Source organism: Nematolebias whitei, chromosome 5, assembly GCF_014905685.2.
Source record: "Nematolebias whitei isolate Nwh7 chromosome 5, NemWhi1, whole genome shotgun sequence".
Lineage (NCBI taxonomy): Eukaryota > Metazoa > Chordata > Actinopteri > Cyprinodontiformes > Rivulidae > Nematolebias > Nematolebias whitei.
In genome coordinates, this window is record NC_056502.1 from 4912771 (window position 1) to 4935195 (window position 22425).

The window sequence follows — 22425 nt, forward strand, 5'->3', positions numbered from 1 at the left end:
GGATGGATGGATGGATGGATGGATGGATGGATGGATGGATGGATGGACCAACAGACGGATAGAAAAATAGATGAATAGACTGACCAATTGGATGGACAGATGGATGGACAGACAAATAGATGAATAAATAGACTGACCAATAGGATGGATTGATGTATGGATGGATGGATAGATGGATGATGGATGGATGGACGGACAAACAAATAGATGAATAGACTGACCAATTGAATGGATGGATGGACGGACGGATAGACAGACAAATACATGAATTAATAGACTGACCAATAGGATGGATGGACAGATGGATGGATGGATGTTGGATGGATAGATGGACAAACAATACATTGGATAAATGGATGAAAAAACAGGTCGCTCATATTTCTAGACATTAAAATATAAATATTTATTATTGTCCTCCATGTAGAGGACAAACAGACACAAGAGCTGTTGGTGTTTGGACCGGTTGTCTGTGAGACAGATTTTCTTTCAGGCTGTTTTTCTGATTGCATGATTTTCCACAATTAAACCAGATCTTAGTTCTTCTGTTGCGCAGGAACATGAAGCTCTATGATCCTTTCATCCTTCTGATCCATTAGTATTTTAAACATCTCATGTTTGGACTCATCATGTCACCAGCAGCATCAGAGCAGAGGATCTGATGAGAAATAAAATTATTAAATCCTCCATTCATTCATTATGAATTCAATTCTTTATGCTCTGTCTGTTACAACTTTGTGTTGAGTTTCTGTGACGTGGTCATATTTACTGAAATAACATTTTATTTTAAACGTTGACGAATCTGCAGATGAGTTGAAATAATCACTGTTCCTGTAACAGAGTTGATAATCGCACGTCTGATGAAATCACGTTCTTCACGTTTGTTTTTTCACTTTTTCTGAAGCGGGAAATGTTGCAGAGCTGTGAAGGGAACTAATCAGTTGTTTTTGCATCCAGATGTTTACAGCTGCTCCAGTTACCACCTGTTTGTTGTCTTCACTGCATGACTTCTGCCTCTCAGAATCTGCATGGCATGCTGCTGTAAGGCTTTTGGGCTGTTGGCTATCTGACAACGTTTGTCGTGTATGTGAGTGTGGCTCAGGAAGGATTATATTTGTGTATTTATGTTTGTGTTTCTGTTCTTTGTGTCGTGCGTTGGGTCTGTGATGTTCGAGTGGTCGTTTTTGTTTCCTCCTGATTCCTTCCCGTCTCGCACACGAGTTTTTCCTCCTTATTTTGCCTCCTCTGTGAGTTGTCCTCTCCTCCTATGTTGATGAGATACGGTGATTTCTCGTAGGGGAGGCGTCAGTCCATCCTAGTGCAGCCCCGACTTGCACCTGTCCCACCCCGAGTGTCCAGGTAATAACCTAACCAGCAAACTTTCACTCATCTTCCATCACTGCTGCCTCTTCTCTCCTCTTCTGTTCTCTGTGTGCGTCCCGTCCGTTACAGCACCCGTAAAATCCTCCGCAGGCCAGCCACACTTTACACCCCCCCCCCAGTCATTTTAACAGGAAACAGAGAGAGAACTGTCACAGAATATTTGTTCAGATGTTACTGATGGGTCTGAGGAGTGCAACTCTTTTTTTAGACTGACATCAAAAACACATCAAATATGAAAAATATGAGCTGCAAACACCGTCTGAACACATAAATCATGTTATGCCTTTAACTAAACGCTCCTAGTGGAAAATGTAATGGGGGGGGGGGGGGGGGGGTAAAAAATACACATAAAAATATCTCCAAATCAATCCAGTTCCTTTTAGAGAATACGATTGTTCATCTCTGGTCTGCAGCCGTCACTTGTCTCTACACCGCCAGTGATCCCAGTCATACAAAGCGGTACAATTCTGCCTGTGATCACAACAGGATACAACTTGCAGGGGGGGGGGGGGGGGGCGCTGTGGGTTAGAGGGGACCAGAAAGTCGCAGGTTCAAGTCCTTGCCATGCTCACATGTCGTGGTATCCTCTAATCACTAACCGCTCCCCAGGTGCCTACATAGCTGCCCGCTGCGCCACCTGGGTGTATCTCAGGTGTGATGGGTTAAATGCAGAGAACTAATTTTGTCATTGTATGGGAACATACAATGAGGACGACACATAGCATCTTCTTCTTCTTGATGTAAGTTTGGTTCAACACATTGAGCTTAATGACTGTAATACAACAAAGCAAAGCAAAGGAATAGTTTTAGTTCAGTTACTGTAAAATGAAAAAAAAAATGGCTGCTCACAAACATACCTTGTATCAAAATTGTCAAAAACTTTGCTCAAATCTGACACAAATGGTGTATAAAACATAAAATCTAAGACCTAGTACAAAATAAGTCAAGCTATCTGCAGCAGATGTCTTTAATACTTGTTTAGTACCTCAGCAGAAAGCAGTAAAATGTTTTTTTTTCTACTTTATAAAGAATAAAACACAAGTTTTCTCTATCGTAGTTGATTCACGGGTTTAAGCACGTTTTCAGTGTTTGTTGCCGTTTACACCGGCGCTGCAGCAGTTCTCCTTCAGACCTGTAGGTGTCACTAAAGAGCAAACAATACAGCTTCAATAGCAGCAAGTGCAGCTGATAGAAGAGCTGCTGGCTGTAAGAAATGAAGAGGGGGAATCTGCTCCTCATACACAAACATAACTACAGTTTCATTTTTCTGTCATTTTTAATAGTTGGTGCCTGTAAAGAAACAAACATGCGTCTGACTTTTAATTATTAAACAACTCTAATTGTATCTGTTCAATGACTTTGTCTGAGGGTCGTCCCTGTAAACCAGAGCCATCTTGGCAGAGTAGTTAAAAGTTTGTTTTGATATTTACATGCTTGACTAAAGACAAAAGTATTTTTTTATGTTTTTCAAAAGAGACGTAAAGTTAATCTTTTGCTGTTTCTATTTAAAATTTAAAACCTTTTGTCTTCTTTGTAACGCTGGAAATATTCTGTGACAAACCTATGATGACAATTCACTTAAAAGATCAGACAAAGAACTGTTTTTTGTTGAGATTTTTTTATCAATAAAAGCAGATTAGATGTAAAACTACAAAGAACTACTGCATCAGTCATTTCATGCTGCTGCTTCGCAATCTAACATTTTAAATGCCTACAGATTATTTTTCTCACGTGTGTAGTTCACATATTACTGCTAACAATATCAAGCGTTCTGATATTTATAAAATTATGCTATCAACCATATTTACTACTCAACTTTTTAGAGTTAAAAGGCATTCCTAAAACTGTTTTATGACTCACTTTTACATCAGATCCCAAACATGTTGCTGATAATTTCAGTTTTATATTAGTTTATTTACAAATAAGAAAATAAACTGCTAATCAATCAATAGTCGACTCAAAAGAGCAGCACTAGGAATAAAAACAATTTATTTCTGTTAAACATAAAAAAGAATAACCTCCTGACAAACTGAAAAGGCCCAAACCCAAAGTGTTAAAATGTTGCCACCCTAGTTGTCAAAGTGCTCTGTAATTCATTAAATTATTCACGTTAAACCACTTTTTATTCCTTTTTATCCTGAACATCTTATTTTTAATCATCATGCTTCGTGCACACATCAGCTCACATCTGCCTTCCGGTTTTCATCCCTCCCTCAACCTCAACAGGAATTCTGTGAAATCTCCGTATCTGTCCCAATCCTTCCCTGAAGAACACCGGTCGACTTGCACATGTTGTTGTTTTTGTGCGTTTCTTTTGTCTCTCAGTGAGTTTGTGTTCAGATCTTTATGTGTTCGTGTCTTGTTTCTGTTCTGTGTAAACCCAGCTGTTGTTGTGTGTCAGATGAAGTCCAACACTCATTTTGAGTTTTGTTTTTTATCAAGTTAGAGCCTTTATCCAGAAAATGTGTCACTTTAAGTTATAAAGCAATTGTTTTTAATCTCTTAATGTCATATATGAAGTGATGAAGCCCCCACCCACAGCAGGTTTTTACTGTTTTAAACATTCACCGTCCGAGTTGGAGTAATTGGACATAAAGGGTAAGATTATCTGTGCACAATATTCTCTGTATCATTATATACACCCAAACATTTCAGCGCTCCACTCGGTGTTTTGTGTTTCTGTCTCCAACACTGCAAATTTCATTATTATTTAAAAAGAAAACACCCCACATCCAACTAATCGGATGCAGCAGGTAGTTAAACTGCAGCCACAAAGAGCCCAGCGAGCTCGGTAAGTCAAAGAGGATGTCAGTAAACATCTCGCCATGTGTTTCTTCACCTGCTTCTTCGTTTAATAGACATGTGTTCTGGTCCACACATGGGTATTAAACAGCACTGTTGGTTCTGTTCGACACTGATGGAGCGAGTGTCAGTGAGGTCGTGTTCCTGGCATCCTGTAACACCTCACGTACTGACTTTATTTAATTTATTTATTTTTAGTTCGTAGCACCAGTTAGCAGCTCAAAGTGTTTTCATTTTGGTTCTGATTGAGAAGAGAAAAGGCCCACCGTAGTTCTCATTAACATCTGGGAGCATTTTTGATGGCTTGCTTGTATTTTTATTTCTTTCTTTTTTTTAAGTAAAATGGAAATAACTGTCACTCACAGCAATCAGACCCTTCAGATGCAAATTTATCCACTGATAATTTGCTTTTAATTCATTGTCCCAACTTGATGCAAAGCAGTCCTCCTTTTTTCTGCCTCTCCCCTCTGCAGCACTTCATTCCACTCATGTGACAAAAATCCATGTCTCCTGTGTGTCAAAAAAGAAAATGAGTCATTCATTAACATTTTCCAGGTTTGATAAATAACAAACATGAGATAAATTACTGCACATGTCCATAAATATATTTAGACCTTCAACCAAATTCATCTTTAATTTCAGGATGTTTCTGCCAGCAGCCTGATGGTAAAACAATCCTCTTTGAAAAGAGCTTCATAAAACGTCATATTTGAGATTTCGTTAATCTTGTTCATGAAGATTCTCATGCAGCTCTGTCGGCACCACAAACCCAAAGTAAACGGACGTTAAAGTTCCCATGAAATGTTCACAAGAAAAACATTTACTCAAACTGTCGTTTACTCAGAGACTTGTATACGTGGACGCCTCACTGAGCGCTGAATGTAGGCCATGTCGCCGCCATTTTGAATGTGGCAAAAGTGAAGCAGTAGATAGAAGATGCCTCACAGTGGCAACACGGAAAAAGCTGAACAAGACCGTTCTTGTCCAAGGTTTATAACTTGCACACATGCACACACAGACTGCATATCACATCTACACTTCAGGATCTGGTTATTATAGACACAGATTAAATATGAATATGTCTATATTTATCACCACAGTAATAGTGCTGTTACACACGTTAGTAGTTGTAAACACTCAAAAGTATATGTGTGGTGGTTTAGTTATTACCTTTAACCTAAATATTTAAGGAGTAAATATTTTTAATCATGTTAAAAGTTACAAATGTTGTCTTTGGTGCCTGTTTGTTTTCTAATTAGTGTGTGTGAATGACGGGGATTAATTTATAACTCTTTGTAAAACGGTGCTTTAGTTGGCCCGCAGTTCCGCCACATTCAATATGGCGGACACGCTGCAGCTGCCAGCCCGCTCAACGGGGCGTCTACGTATATATGTGTATGAATTTACTGTCATCAGTCTAGAGACTGAATGTGTCCACATGGTGCCCGAAGAAAATCTCTGCTGTGTTTCTGTTGCAAACATTGACAGAAATCTGTTTTAAATTGGAACTTCTACTGAAAGAGACTGAGCTGAACAGGCAGATTGTAACAGATCATCTGCCTTTCAGATGAGTTACCAGGAATGTGCACATGCACGAGCTGCACATGAGCAAAATCCATGCTGAGGATAAATAATTGATTTTTCTTAAACTGATGTTTTAAGTAAGTAAAACCTGAGGCTCTTTTAAAATGGGGATGCTCAGGTCAACCACAACTTGAAGCTGTTTCACTGTTTTATCTGCTTCACTTCTTTCTGCTCCTGTTGCCGTCAAACTTTGGTCGTGTGCAGAAATGCTGTAAAATTTCATTTCATGGGGACTTTAATATACTTATTAATAAAACAAGAACTAGAAAAAATAGCATTTCCTGTGAAAATGCAATGTAAAATGCTTATTCCTGAATGTTTTTACTGAAGAAGCTGAAACTATAGCTGTAAAATTTTAACCACTGAACTGTCATTTCTTGTTTAATATGAGCAGTTGAAAATGTAGCCGAAAATAGTTTAATGGTTTGTGGAAATGTTAGCAAACAGCAAGAAAAAGCTAGCTGAACACTAGCAAAAAGTTAAAAATGCTAGCTTAGGACCAGAAGAAGCAAAATGCTAGAAAATACTCAGAAGGCTACTAAGAATCAAAAGTAGCTAAACATTAGCAAAAAATAGGAAAATGCTAACCAAGAGTCACGTTTGTTGATTTAAGCAGAAAGAAGTAGAATTTACCACCAAAATGGTGAAATTAACACAAAAAACAGCTGAAATAGGTCAAAAAGACAAGCTGAAAAGTAGCTGAAAAAGGAGGAAAAAAAGCTTAAATTAGCTGAAGGCAAAAAGAGCACTTTTGCTGAATTAAATTGAACAAAGCTAAAATTAGCACAAAAATGTAGAATTAGCTGAAACAGCTAAAATGAGCAGAACAAACAGTAGCTGAAAAAAATACTTAAACTTTGCTGAAAGTAGCTGAAAATCGTTAAAGTTAACACAAAAAATAGCAGAACCAGAACAAAATGTGAAATGAGCATAAAAGATTGTAAACTGATCAAATACGAAGGTTGTGAAGTGAGTTCAGTTCATTTTCAATAAGAAAATGGCAGAAAAAGCTAAATATTTCAAAAAGCTAAAGTTGGATTGTCCTGAAAGAGCTGAACGTTTTGCTTTATGAACTGTTGAAATAGCTGAAAAATTGTGGAACGAGTAAAACGTATGAAAGAATGATGGCAACAATAATAAAACCAATAAAGAGAAACAGGAAAACCAATGCCAACACTTCAACATACGTTTTCCCCTGTTTTTGGAGTAAACCACAATTGTTGTTTACTAATTGAAGTTTGTATGTTTAGATTGAGAAGTCTTTGGTTTATGTTTTAATGCTTCCTTGCTTTATAAACCTTTATGTGGCTTAAAGTTCATTGCATGTTTATAGTAGTAAGATGAAACTATAGTAGCAACTAGTAACTAGTAGTAGAGGAAAAGTTAAGCTGTTTATCAACGAGTTTTATTCTTTGTATTTTGCAGCACATTAAGATAAATCCCAGGTATTATTTGCCCTCACTGGTTAAGAAACCTGACTTCCTGTCTGCCTGACAGCAGTCACATGACAAACCTGCCGTGGTTTTTGTCCTGAGAGGATCAGGATCCTTTGACCTCCAGAGTTTGAATTTCCCCTCATCTCCTCTTTCTTTTTTTATGCTGTCATTTCCGTTGGTGTTCATCAACCTCGTAACTCATTTGACTCTTTCTCTCCTCTCTCTGTGCCTCCTCTTCCAACCCCTTGTTGTGTTTTTTATTTATTTTTTTACTCTGATCATCACATTCACATGTGCTCATTCCACCTTTTCTCCTTCTCTTTTTCAATGTCGATGTGTTCCCACAACGTGTTTCTGGTGTTTTCTTACTTTTTTCCTCTTCCTTTTTGTCTCACCATTCTCACTTTGTTGTCCCTCAACATGCCATGACTGGACATATCCTTTCTACAATTCCTCTCATCCTTTCCATGGTTCATTGAATGGCCTCCTACGACCATTTCTACCTGCTCCCACTCCTCTTCCCCCCCTCCCCTCTTTCTCTATCTCGCTAGGAGGACCAGCTTTCCTCCCTGGGTTCTGCAGACCCCGGTGTGAAAACTGAACGGGGAGGAGGAGGACATGGAGGAGCGGTAACCAGCAATCAAGCTCACAGAATCTCTTCCTCTGGCATTTCCTCCGACACATCGCTCCACAATAGAGTCCGCCCCCAAACTGTAGACCTTTCCTCCTTACCCGCTCCTCATCAGCATCCTAGTCAGAATGAAGAGCTCCATGGCAACCAAACGGCAACTTCACAGGCAACTGAGACCACGGCAACAGCAATGACACACGTGTAGAAGAATGAAGGGGGAGTAAGGCAAACACAAGCCAAATCAGAGAGAGAGAGATGACTCAAAAATTAAACTATATCCCCTTCTCTTTTTTGAGTCATTTTGAGTGGAACAAGAGAGAGAAGAACACTGTGGGAGTGGAGTAATAATGACACTGTAAAGTGCAAAAGACAAACACTAAGGGCTCTTTAATGAACACTTGCTTTCCTAACTCTCACTTGGAGCTTTAAATGGTGTCAGTCTTGCAGGACAAGACAATGATATCTTACTTCATACGTGAACGCCTGCTGTGTGAATTATCGCCTGTCTTTGTGACAAAAGGATCAAACGCTCTTGAACACCCCAAAGACTTTATAGTAGCCATTAACGAGGCGGCACCTGAGCTGTAAACAGGCTCAAAGTGACCGTGGGATCCCGTGGACGTGGGTGCATCGCCGTCCTGCAGGCTGCAGTTGTCATGGTGGAGACATGGCGACGTATTTTGGCTTTTACCTAGTGCCTTTGAGAGTTTTTCAGCAGGGTTTAATAGTTGAGGTCACTATAGGCACCGTTCGCTTGGTTAGAATGTGAAACCTTCTACGGGCTGAAAACCGAGAGCTGGTGTTTGAGTGGAGGGAGACTTTCTTTTTTAATTATTTTTAGAAACTTTGTTTAATGCTTTCAACCTAAGAGACTACTGGATTTGAGCTCGTGCAGTTTTTCTCTTCTCAATCTCAGAACCGACATGTGTTAAACTGGTGCTAAACAGGAACAAACGGTGCCATTTTCCCCAAGCGAGCTGTCTGTATGTCTGCCATGTCACTGCTTCTGTCATGATTCATGATCCACCGTCTCTTCTCCTCCCACAGTTTGTCTTTGACCAGACACACCACCCCCCACCCCAGCCTCTTCAGGATGTGTCTCTGTCTTTGTTTTTTGTGCATCTTGCTGTGTTCTACGTCTAACGGAGCTGCTGGGGTTTCCTAATCTCTTCTTTGGTTTTTTTTAGGGTTGCTCTGCTCTAAGACAAACAGCTTCCAGGCTCAAAATAGAAGGAGCAACTTTTATTTCCACCTCGCAAATAAAACAACAGGGTTCCCAACCCTGGCCCTTGAGGCACACCATCCTGTATGTTTTAGTTGTCTCTCTGCTCCGACACACCTTCTTTTAATAAATGGGTGATTTACAGGCTTCTGCAGAACACGAGGAAGTAATTAAATCACTGAAACAGGGAAACAACTAAAACATGCAGGATGGTGTTCCTCAAGGACCAGGGTTGGGAACCACTGAACTGTACCTTCAGCAACATTTCTGTTCATTTTTCACTAAAAGTGCAATTTAAAACAAAGTTCATTTTTGCTGGTGTGTAACTTTTTTTGGCCACGTCTCTGTGGAATGTAACTAATAAAAGCTTTCCATGTCTAACCAGACTATTTAGAAAAAAATTAGGCTTATTTAGCTTCAAGTGCCTGGGATTAATTTATTTAGACGAGCTTTACGTGAACCAAAAGCACCTCGAGATGCCTCTTTTACACCGTTTAAATCAGCAACTAGAGTCTGCTTTTGTCTGTTTAAAAGAGGTGTGTTGCTTTAAAAGTAAAACAGTGGCATTAAAATTGAATTAGGGGTGTATTGTAACAAAATTAGAAGTGTTTCATGTTTTCAGTTTCATGTGTGTCAAATGTTCTTTGAAGTGTTTGTAACACGTTCACAGTCCTCCATTCTGTGTCTGCTGTAAGATTAGTTTTTGTCTGCTTTACACACAAACACTTGTTTACATGCGCAGTTTGAGCAGTTTTATTTTGAAGGGGTCCAATCGGCCATTAGGAGAATAAATATTAGATTTAATGAATGTTGAACTGTCGAACCACCAAATGTTAGTCTAAAACGAGGACAAGCCGTCCCGCACGGCTTCTCCTTCTTCTTGTGAAGTTTAGCGTGATGATTTAAAGGGGGCTGATCCGTGAGACGACTCCGAGTGGAGAATCTAACATTGCTGTGAAAATACCTCAGTGACTCAGGTGAACAAGCAGTTGCCTCCGAGCTGAACACAATAAAAAACAAGATGAGTCCAGCTTTGGAGAGACTGCCTGCTGCTTTAACAGCACCTGATCGAGTTCCCTCCCTCGTTTCTTCTCTCTCTGTTTTCTCCCCCTTTAGCCACTCTCAAAGCTTCATGGAGGACAATGTGGAACCTAATTGGGTGATGCACCATCGGCAGTCTTCAGGGTGGCACGGCCAAATGTCCCGAGCCCTCTCTCGTGACGCGATTGGCTGACAAAGGGAGACCGTGGGGCGTTGGTCCCATTCTCTCCTCTCAAAGGATGGTGCAAACCCCCGGCGGACCATGTAAGGGAACGCTGGGCTTTCTTCTTGTTTTTGACACTTTATTTGGGCCCTCTCTCTCTTCCTGATTTGAAAAAAGGATTTTTTTGTTAGAAATGTGCTTGAGGGCCTCACTGTTGGATGAACGTTTGACCTTTTGAAGGTGGGCTGGACGTGTTTTTGGTGTTTGTTAGCCTGCCGAGCATGCAAAGAACAGCTATGCAGTCTGACCCATCAGCAGGACGGAGGAACAGAAAGGACTGAAACAAGAGAGAGGGATGAGTAGATTTCAATGGTGCTTGACTTCTTTTAATGCTTCAGTCAAAGCAAATTCACTTTCAAACCATTTATTTCCCTCTCTTAGTATATTATTACACATTTAAATTGTTTTTTTTATTTGGTTCATCACATAATTTAAATCTTTTTCCTCCTTTTTTGATTTGTAGTGTTTAGCTCTTCCATCAGGATCCTTCTCAGACTTTGATTTTAAAGGAAACTAAATATGCACAGCCTAAATCAAAGACTGCTTAGAAACAAAAAAATAAACTTGTTTCAATGAAGACTTTAAGAAAAAAAAAATGGACAGAATGTTATTATTTATATTTCTATGATAATATGGATTATTCTTACCATAGTATTTTAAAAAACACTCTTCGTCAGACATCTTCAGGAGAAGATATTTATTTCTTGATGAAAATTAAAGACTCTGGAGTTATCCGTTTTATATGAACATTTTTCATATTAGGACAATCTTTTGGAGGAAAGCATTGCCCTGAAGGACTGAGACAAGCTTGTGTTTTACCTACCCTCCCAACCCCAAACAACAGTTTGCACGTTGCTGTGACCAGCTGAACCCGTTTCCTCTTAATTTAAAAAAAAAATCATTTTAAAGCTACGGAAGAGGTCGTTTCTCCTCCAGCCATCGCCGTGGAGCTCTCCATTTCTGGACGATGCAGAAGTCTCTGGATCAGGACATTTACTTTCCGTTGACTAAGTGTGTGTAGGTTTTTACCGGAGCGGGGGGGGGGGTGCTGGTTCGTGGTTTCTGTGTGACCATATCTCTGCAGTGCAACTGCTGTAAAACACCTCATTTATTCCTGAAGATGGACGCCCTGAAGCCCCTGCCATTTGTGACTGAAGCGACAAAGAGAGAGAGATAATTAGAGGTCCTGCTGAAAGGAGTGAATGTGTTTGTATATATCTGTGTGTTCTAGGTATAAATACTGGATAAATGTGTATATTTGGTGCGTCTATGTGTATATACACGGTTTGTTTGTACATGCAGAGTGTACAGTTATTTTTCCTCTAATGTTTCTCTCTCTTTCTATGAATAGGTCTTCTAAAATTACCAATACTGAGGCACAGAGAGGTTTTTCACACTGACAGCTATCAGAAGCACTTTCTGTGCAGACGTAGGGAATCAGCCACGTCTTGTCACGTTTCAGCTGTTTCCCTCGAGGCTCTCAAACAAAACTCACTCAATCTTGAGCTTGCACTCATTTTCTGACCTACTCAAAAGCTTTTCTTACAAGATTTGGGTGACCAAGCAATGTTTGTACATATTATACAACCTAAAATCTTTTCGTTTTCCTCCAGAAACGTTCATTCCTCGCAGGGTCTCCACCTGTTCTGAGTTTTCATTTCAGTCCTATATTTATTCTGACAACCATTATATATAAATATATTTAAATGTTCTTTGAAATTCCCCAAATTCTGCCTCTCATGGAGTTGTCGAGCTGTTTTTATGCAGACAAATCCTTCCGTAGAAGTACGCTGTTATTACTCGATGCTTGTTTTTGTACAGGTCTTAACTAAATGAGTGTGCCTCCCTCTTATACTCTAACTAACCAGAGATCCAGTCACTCTGCTGGTCACACATCTTCATACCCCCTTTTACAAGCCATACCCCCCCTCCTCCCCCGCTCACCCCCAAACTCCTCTAATTGTTGTTTTGACAGAACCGACATTTGGGGATTTTGTGTATATTAATGGAAGAGTGGTGTTGAAGAGTGTTTTTGCAGTTGTATATGGATTCGTTATGAATGTGGATATTCTGATAATTGATTAATTATTATTGTAATAATGATAATAATTATTGCCTCTTTGATTTTGTTGACTAATTCTTATGATGCGGTTGATGAAGATGCCATTTTTCTTTTCTTTTGTTTTTGTTTTTGAATACACCGAAATTTATATTTTTCGGGTGGGCGACAGAAGGAGATAGAATTACGTAAATAAATTATTAAATTAAAAAATTATTGAATTCTTAACTTGTTGTGTGTCTGGTTTTTTTAATTAATATTTGTTATTTCTAATTTTGTTGTTGTTGATAATTTAGAATTTTGCTGATCAGCAATGTCTTTATGAGTGGTGTAACGACACACTTATCACACAACACATGACGAGACGGGATACTGGTCAAGTTATCATATTTTTCAGACTATAAGGCGCATTAAGCGAAACAAAACGGACGAATAAGTCAAACTTTATTCAACTCATTCACAATAACCACATTTTATTTTATTAACCTTTATTAACCAGGCAAATCCCATTGAGATCACAGAACTCTTTTGCAAGGGAGGCCTGGGCCTGAAGGCAGCCCAACATGCATGTTTTTGGTCTGTGTGAGAAAACCGGAGTACCTGGAGAAAACCTACGCAAGCACGAGAAGAACATGCAAACGCCACACAGAAAGACCCCAGGTCCAACTGGGGATTGAACCCAGGACCTTCTTGCTGTGAAGCAACAGTGCTAACCACTGAGCACTTTTCATACACACGGTAATTCCATGCGTTTCCGAAACGAGAAAGGTCAAACAAGTGGCTTTTACAAACAAATGCTGACCCAAGTGCTGTCCGTATAAAATGTACACACATCAACAATGAAAGAGTGGAGCACAATCCAATTAAACAAATTATAACTCAGCCTAGTTTAAAACTTTAACGCCAAGGAATAAAATGAGTTTTCAAACTTTTTTTCTCTAAATGTCAGGTGTTGATATTCAAGATGGAACCAAAGTTATCTAACAGATTATTTAAATATTGAATAAAAAGGACAGTTGTATTACTTGTAATACAAAGTTCTCCTTTATCTGACTTTAATACAAATTAGAGCAAATAATATTGTCAAGATGGATCACTCTCTGCAGTTGGTCATTTCATCACTCACTCATCAAGGTGTCAAGAAGGCTGCATGAAATGTGCTGATTCTCCTCCAGGCGACCGTCTATCAACAAAAGCAAACTTATTATATAAATTTGAACCAATAAAACACTTTTAATCTCATCAACGTTTACAGTTTTAGTGGTTTCCATCTTTTTAACATCAAACCAAGACTTTGTCAAATTCCCAGCATCCAGTCTGAGGCTGTAATGAAGGATTTACTGACATTTAAAAATTATGAATGATCTTTGTTGGCCTCTGGTGTCAAAAAGAGGAATTACAACATTATCCTTTACCTGAGGTCTGGATCTGAGGTTCTGTTCTGCATCAGCTGTTCCTAGGACTGGTCTCTTCGGGACAGAGGTCTCTGATCTGTTGGAGCCACTCTTCCAGTTTGGGGGTCACAGCACCAAGTCCTCCAACGATCACTTGGACTACTGACGTCTTCTCCATAACTTCTGTATTTGCTCTTTCAGCCCTTGGTATTTCTCCAACATCTCGTGCTCCTTCGTTTAACAGTCACTTAGTTTGGACCTCTATGGGTGGGGGACACATGGGCAGCAGAGTTAATAGACAGAAGCAAATGTCAGTATGCTCAACAACTTATTACATAATCAATGCTCTTGAATGTGCTGCTTTGTCTAATATCTAAAGTTCAACTTTGCAAGTTTTTTATAACTTTTTTTAATGCATTGGTCACTTTAAAATTTGGGGGACTTTTTGTTTTACAAGACAGCTATGTTATTAAAATGAGAAGTTAAAGATCATGGCATAAAACTGAACGCACAGATCCTGTACCAGCAGAACATAGTTAGTTAGTTCAACTTGGTTCAGTGCGCTGATGTCCATTAAACTTTAACAAATGAGAGCTCATCATTGGAGGGTGACTGAATTTATTTTCTGTTTCCACATTTTGTTGAAATCTTTGTACTGAAACTGACATTACTTAATTTTAGTGTTCACAATCATAAAAAAACTACAATAAAAATCCTTTGTGTAAGCGTATTTATTGAGATGGTAATTATATGACAATGTAAAAATCTGTTTAAATCGTTTTGTGCAAATAAAATACATTTTCTGTAAAGTTTATAATCAAGGTTTGTCACTGTTGTATTTATTTTATTCCTTTGACAATAGACCAAATAACATAAACAATTAGTTTTTACATATTGACCATGAATGAAGCATCAGCTGTTACATTAAATTTTATAATTAAAGTTTAACGATGATTGAACATACCGGTACGTGACTGTTTTCTCGTACTTTTGAAACTTCTTAGACGCTGATTTGCGAAATTTTGTGGACTACCTGGCAACCCCGTTCAAAAATCTCGTAAATTCACGTTCGTACTCTCGCGATACTCAGGCGGTCAGCGCCTGATAGGAATAATGGCCGGAACGGAGCATAATACAAGAGGCATTTTAGAGCGTTTTAGCTGACCGGGAACGGTGTATATCACCCGGGACCCCGTTCTACCCAGTTTTCAGAACGGATGGGTGGAGGGGGTTTATACAAAGGACACAAGAAGCGGAAGAAAACGGGAGGAACGCCAGCGTTATCTGGATAGCTAGCGCTAGCTGGCTAACAACACGGTTGTCACTACCGGGGGACCGAACCCGAGTAGCCGTGACAACTGTATGTCCGCAGATTCGGATGAAACGGTGACCTGACACCGGGACGTGTGATCCAACATCCGCCTGGTCGCTAACATGAGTGGACCGGGGCAGGACAGCGAATCGGAGGCGAAAGTGCTTCTCATCAAGCGGCTTTACAGGTAAGTTGGCGAGGCCGTTTGTATCGAGCTAACCGCACGCGCTAATGTAACGTTATAACGGAGCTTTTAAAGGGTCCACCAAGCTGTTTCATTAACGTCATGGGTAAAGTTATCGCATGTTTTTATCTAACAGACATGTTTGCCCCAGGACTAATCTTTCTGAAGAGGAGCTTTGGTCATTTCTGTTTTTGTCACAGAGACGTGAAACTAAGAGCTTTTCAGCCTGTCATCCCACATACACATTCTGAACGTTACAAGCTGTTGTCTAAATGTAACTGTCCTGTTATTTATTTGCTCATCTACCCTCCCAGGGCTGTGGTGGAGTCTGTCCACAAGCTGGATGTCATCATCGGCAGCAAATCTTCTTACAGAGAAGTCTTCAAGCCGGAGAACATCAGCCTGCGCAACAAGTACGTCCAGCTGGAGACAGCTCTTTCATTTCAAACATTTCAGCTTGGAAGCTGAGAAACCTCTGGTCTGACCTGGCCTAGGATTGCTTCATCCAGCACGATGTGAATTTGGATTTCCTGGTCACACCTGAGGGATGTACCGCAGAGCAGGTTGATCACAGCCTGCCTTTCTTTACCGTTTAGTTCAACTGGCAAAAGTTAAATGTCTACCCAGAAAGCGGTTCCATTCCATGACGTTTGTGTTTTTAGACTTTTAGGACCGTAAGCAAAGAAGGCTTGGCTGGGTTTATAAAACAAAATGAAAGCGTTCAGTTTATTTATATCACGAAACTCATCTTGAGCAAGCATGAAGGCGACAGTGGAAATTAAAAACTCCCTCATGAAACAACAAAGTCCATGCTCAATAATCCAGGTATACAATCCAGGTCAGGTCATCTGGACAGTTTCTTGTTTTGTGCTGAAACGTTTCGCCTTCGGTCCGGACCCACTGAGCAAGGAAACGTCTAAATGACGTATTTTTTAAGTCGTTTTCGCACTTCTAATGTGGGTCCCTCCCAGGTGCAGACTGTTACGACAGACTACGTCCACTGGACGGTCAATATAGACGTATTTTCTACATCAAAATTTAACTTGTTTTATTCACTTCAGATAATAATATAATTAGTAAGTGCTTCGTGTTGTCTTCATTGCATGTTCCCATGCAGTGTTTATCACATTCACCCTCAGATGGATGTTGGAATGACTGGGGTTCGATCCCAGGACCTTCGGGTTTAAAGTCTATTGTGCAGCAGGAAACCACATATTACAGATACTAGTTTCACAATTAAATCCTCACTCTTTAAATGTCACTAGAAACAGATGGACTAAGTTTTATAATAAATCACTCCTTAAATTTTTTTCCTTTATCCTCTTTACTGGATTAACAGAAATAGCTTCGAGAGATAATAGCAACTGTTGGTTTATGAATGAAGCCGTGCAATCTTTTATGATTATAAATCATGATTGTAAATTTTATGGTTTATAAAAATTATGATTCACTAAGGCACATCTGCGCCTGTCTTGGATGTCTATACGACCTCCAAGTCCAACGTTCAAACATTCGACTTTATATCGACGTACAAGTGAGGTCATGGTTGGACGTCCAGAGTGGACTTTGTTTGCACGTCCTGGAGACGTCCAGAATTGGTCTAGACCGACGGACTCGATATAAACGTGATCTGCACATCCATTCGACGTCTAATGTTTAGTGGGGAAGGCTTCATCAGTCAAGGAAACGCACAATAAAACTGATTCTTCCTCCAACAGCTTACTCCAAAGTGGAACAAACCAGTTCTGCTTGTGATAAGATGGTCTCTTTGGTACGCCCCCTCCTCCATTGCCGGCCCTCTTCCTTGTTGACAGTCTTGTCAAACAAAGAATCACATGTTAAAATAGAAATAGTATCAAATGAAAACTCAATTTTAATAATTAATTTAAGGAAATTAGGTCAATTTGTCCTCCAGTAGTCTAAGCCTATGGCAGCATAACAAGCCAACTCTAACTATAGGATTTATCAAAAAGGAAAGTCTTAAAACTGGACAATGTGTCGGTCTCACGGACAGAAACTGAAAGTTGGTTCCACAAGAGAGGAGCCTGATGAACCTCCCATTCGACTTTTGGAAACATTAAACCAATATAGAATAAGAATTGATCAAGAGAACTGTCATTTTCTTCTTGTATTATTTATGTCTTACTGTAATCGTTTCATAATTACAAGAGACTAAAATTAAAATGGTCAATAGCTTTAAATCTAAATGGTCTTCACGTCCTACTTTCTAAAAGCGGCAGTTGCAAATTAGTTAAAATAAGTTGGTGTCAGTTTTTTAAATTATATATCATTTATACACTGGTATAAATTGGATGGCTTTAAAAAAACGTTAAATTCTTTTCGAGAGTTTGATCTGTATAAATTTGAACGTGTGCATGAAGGATTGATGAATTGAATAATTGTGTGTCCGACCAACAGATTCTAGCTTTAATAGTTCAGAAAGGATGCTGGTCATGTTGGAGCTGAGATTTTAAGGAGCTACAAGTTTCAGCTCTCGTGGTGCCGCTCTTTATTTAAAACTGCCTCATTGGTTCACTAAAGGTGTGCACGTGTGCATCTTTTGTGTGTGTTTTCAGGCTGAGGGAGCTTTGTGTGAAATTGATGTTTCTTCATCCTGTTGACTATGGCCGTAAGGCTGAGGAGCTGCTCTGGAGGAAGGTTTACTATGAGGTCATTCAGGTTATCAAGACAAACAAGAAGGTAAGAAAAACAACAACAAGCCTTCCACTTTGTCTCATATTTGGACTTATTCTGAGATTATTGCCTAAAGGTCAGTTCTGCCATTCCAGTGACCGCAGCACTACTATGTGTTCACGCTGGAAGGAAGACTTTTGAAATTGCACTTTTCGTATTTTGCCTTTGTGGAAAAAACAAACAAGTGACTCATCGTTGAACCTGTATAAATGACCTGGTTAGCATATAACTAAATGAACGGAGTCCGCTTAGTGGCTAAAAAGTCTAAATTTTCCATCATGAATGGATCAGCACAAGAAACGGAACAAAGGATTAAACTGTTTGTGATTATAATGTGTCAACACTGAAGTCATATATGATTTAGGCACTCTTAAGTGGCTGAAAACATCTCGTCATTTTTAGTTTAAAGGTACTTGTTGCAAAGCATGAAAAAAAAAATCATGATGGAATAAACTTGATGGTGATGTGTCCTTAGAGAAACATTCTGTGAGCAGGATGCTAACTACCACGTGTGTTTGTTTACCTACGGAAGCAGCAGAAATGACTGAAAATGGGTCAAACAGTAAACTTACCGCTGTAGCAGAAGTTCTGCAGAATCTGTTTTTGAATGGCAAGCTGTCTTTACGGCGCTCCACCGTCCCGCTTCATGCCTGATATTTACAACCGACAGTGTCTCGCTTGTTCCGTCGCTCTTCTTTCACAATTAACAGCAAGTTGACGTTTATGTTTCCACCTAAATGTCCTCCGAGAGTCTACGCTCGTCAGATTCCACTGTATTTATTTATGCACTCTGACTACAGCTGGACAATCACAAGGCTGAAGCTTCGTTATGCTTTTGGGTGAAAGCTTTGTTTACGTTGAGTGTGGACCTGCGTTTCAGAATTGTATTAAACACACCTGAAAACAACTGGAGCAAACTCTTAAACTGCACCAATAAAGCTAGTTTAGATTACGGTAATTCATTTTTTATTTTTTATTTCACAGAGTACATTTTAAGTGCATTGTTTAAAAAAACAACTTTCTATTTGAGTTTTTGACATTTGTTGATCTGCTGTTTTAATCGTGCATAATTTGAGAATGCTGCTCATCATTCGTCAAAACGACAATTGTTTTTATTTGTTTTTTCTTTTATGTTCTCTTGAGTTGCCTTTTATTTTTCACAACGATTAACGAACATACTATACCTTGCTAATGTTTGATAAAATAAAAAAAATCTTCCTAGCTGGATGTACCTGTACCATGTGTCATTTGATGTTGCTCTGGACGTTTTTCTAAAGTCCTGGTTTCTGTCTGTTTGCAGCACATCCACAGTCGCAGCGCTCTGGAGTGTGCCTACAGAACGCACCTCATCGCCGGTGTGGGTTTTTACCAACACCTGTTGCTCTACATTCAGTCACATTACCAGCTGGAGCTGCAGGACTGCATTGACTGGACCCACGTCACAGATCCGCTCATCGGTTAGCTGTGAAAGCACATTCCCTCACACACAGATGGAAAGCTAGATAAAGTTGGGCCTTTAAAGCTGCGTTATGACTGCGAACGTTTATCAGATCCAAGACTTTCGAAGAGTTCTGTTCTCAACTTCCTGCTTTTCACTTCTGTGACCACTGGTTAGAGAGGAGTTTGGGAGATCTAAACCCTCCAAAACAACAGTCATTAGGGTTCAGGTTGTCTGGTGGCACTTCTTAAAACGACCCTTGGTGAAGATTCTCAGACATCCAGGTTATGATCAATTAAAAAAAAAAAAGGTTACAGAACAAAATGTCTGTAGTGTGTGGAGTTCACAGCTTTATAGAAGTGCATGAGAGGCCTGGTTGTGTTCCTAGATTCAGCTGCAGGTTGGACTGGAACTACTCACCCTGCGCTGGAGGCTCGTTGGGCTTTTTGTCTGTCTGGCTCAGAGAGATGTTTTGGTCACCTGCATGAAGGTGTGTGGGGAATCTGGTCTAATCAGGTCGTTGTAAGTTTTTGAAAGTTAAAAGTCTGAGACCTCCTCCTCTGTTTAAAGTTGCTTGTTCTCGTTTGATGTAAATGGCTCCGCCCTCTCAAGCCACTGGTCTTCTCTGTCCAAAATATGAACATTTCGATGGATTTAGACTCCTTTAAGTGGTGCATCTGCTGAAAAAACAGTTCTTTACAGTAAAGTAGTCCTAAGATGAGTCGTCTCACCCGAATCAAATCTTCTGCTGATTTTTATCCGTTTCTGATCAGAAAATTTGATTTTCAAGTCATTAATTTAATAAAAATAATTTGTGATGTTGGATGCTCAATAATCCAGGTAGATGAATCTAACAAGGTTGAGTCGGGTCCTCTGGATGGATTCTTCTTGTTGAAACGTTTCACCTTTTAGCCAAAAGACTTCTTCAGTCTGAGGAGCTGCAGGAGACTGAGTTTGTTGCAGCTCCTCAGACTGAAGAAGTCTTTTAGATAAAAGATGAAAAGTTTCTCAACAAGAAGAAGTTGGATAAATGTTTTCTCACTAATCAAGAAGTTGTTCCCACAGGCCGAAAGAAACCCGTGTCAGCCTCCCCCAAGGAGATGGAGTGGGCGCAGATGGCCTGTCATCGCTGTCTGGTCTACCTCGGAGATCTGGGTAATGATACGTTATTAGAATATGTAATGGAGCTACGTTAGCGTCGTCCTACAGAATATCTGGGAACAGACTGTGATGTTTTAATATAAGAACACGTTCATATTTAAATTAGCACTTATTTAATATGAATCAGTTTCTATTTGAATTTTAGTTAATTTGTAAAAGTACGTGCTGGAATTGTTTAGAGTTATTCAAAGTAACGTTTCTGAACATTCTCTAGTTTTCCAAAAATATTTATTTATATTTATTTCTTTATTTTCTGGCATTTATAACGCTTTTTTTTTTTTTTTTCTTTAGCTCGCTATCAAAATGAACTTGCTGGAGTTGAGACTGAGCAGCTGGCAGAGAGGTTTTACCATCAAGCTCTGTCTGTTATGCCACATGTTGGTGAGTGACCACAATCTGCTGGTTTTATAAAACTGCTGCTCCTTTCACATTCCTGCATGGATTTTAAAAACACCTTTGCTTTCATGTTCATAATCTACGAAGGCTCAGGTGAAGCTTAGCCTCACACAGACGTGTCCGGATGTCCGGAAACAGATTACAGTATTTTTCACCCTATAAGTTGCCTTTTTTTTTTTTTTTTTGTTGCATAATTTGCATGCCCTGCGACTTAATACACCAAAGCAACTTATTTATGTTTTTCCCCATATTCATAAACTTAATTTTTGGCAGAGATATGACCGTTGTCATTCATTCTGACTGAAAATATTGAACACTACCATTTTCAGCCGCTAGATGGCACTCGAATAGTACGGCATGCCGTTGTATCATGTTATAAGTACAAGTGGCTATTAATGAGACAATTGGCTTGCCATAGTCTGCCACCTTCATCCAGCTCACCTGGAGCAACTGTCAAATCGGCTTCGCCCCGGCAAAATGCAGCTAATTTGACCATTAAAGTGCATTTATTAAGTAAAAGTTCAGCTGAGACACACCTTTACTATAATGTCGAGCAAACAAGCAATTGTTTTAGCTGGTTATCTTGTGAAATTTTGAAGAAATGCACAGCGAGTCGACCTCTGCGCTTTCATGTTTCCGCGTATCGGCTTTACAAAATGCAGCTGATTTGACCTTCAAAGTGCATTTATTAAGGAAAAGTTCAGCTGAGACGCCTTTGATAAAATGTCGAGCAAACAAATGATTGTTTTTAAGTGTTAATCTTGTTAAATTCTTGTTAAAGTCCTCCCGTGCACGCTCCCGTGGCCATCATTTGGCAGCCATTCAATTTTTGGCACAACACCGCCCCACATTTCCAGGTTGTCAGCGGTGACGCGACTTATATGGCGAAACAACGTATTTATGCATTTTTCCACTTTATTAGACATCTTTGGACTGACAGGACTTATTGAGCGTTGCGACATTTACGGCGGAAAATACGGTACTGCTTTGTCAAAGTATCGAAACGTCTTGATTATTACGTGATGATGAACGCAGCCCGTTTTAAAAAGATGTTCTATATTTGAAGTGTGTATTAAAATGGACACTTTTAAAAGTAAAGGAGGATTCACGATGAAGCCAAACTTTTTGTTGCTTAATGTAAGATGAACCTTGTTTTCAGCGGTCCGTTTTCACGCTCGTCACTCTTGCATCAACAGTTGCTTGGAGTAAACGAGGAGTAGATTAGTAAATACGGCTTCAACAAGTTTACTTGTGCACAAAGAAACGGCGACGTCGTTTTACCACGTTGGGCTGTTCTTGAATCGGATCAGTTCAAAACGAGATGTTTGTGGAACTCTGTTGTTTCACGGAGGTCGGTTCGACAGGTTCTCCATTATGCCCATCCATGAGAGTAAAAACCCACAATGTAGCTTTTGTTTGACCAGAGAAAGCTTGAGGACCCCCACTAACTTAAAAAATGACTGTCAAC

General features: G+C 39.6%; 2 protein-coding genes across 2 annotated transcripts in view; both read left to right on the plus strand.

Moving 5' to 3' along the window:
• Positions 1–10349, plus strand: part of syngap1b (synaptic Ras GTPase activating protein 1b) — a 134731-nt gene extending 124382 nt beyond the window's left edge. Inside the window, exons 20-21 of the mRNA XM_037676082.1 lie at positions 1295–1356; positions 10172–10349. Of these exons, the coding sequence (XP_037532010.1) occupies positions 1295–1356; positions 10172–10289 (180 nt within the window). The 3' untranslated portion in view covers positions 10290–10349. The remainder of the gene's footprint in view (positions 1–1294; positions 1357–10171) is intronic.
• Positions 10350–14849: 4500 nt separating this feature from the next.
• The window catches only part of smg5 (SMG5 nonsense mediated mRNA decay factor), a 17018-nt gene continuing 9442 nt past the window's right edge, over positions 14850–22425 (plus strand). Inside the window, exons 1-6 of the mRNA XM_037676083.1 lie at positions 14850–15271; positions 15583–15681; positions 17845–17968; positions 19263–19419; positions 20466–20555; positions 20853–20942. Of these exons, the coding sequence (XP_037532011.1) occupies positions 15207–15271; positions 15583–15681; positions 17845–17968; positions 19263–19419; positions 20466–20555; positions 20853–20942 (625 nt within the window). The 5' untranslated portion in view covers positions 14850–15206. The remainder of the gene's footprint in view (positions 15272–15582; positions 15682–17844; positions 17969–19262; positions 19420–20465; positions 20556–20852; positions 20943–22425) is intronic.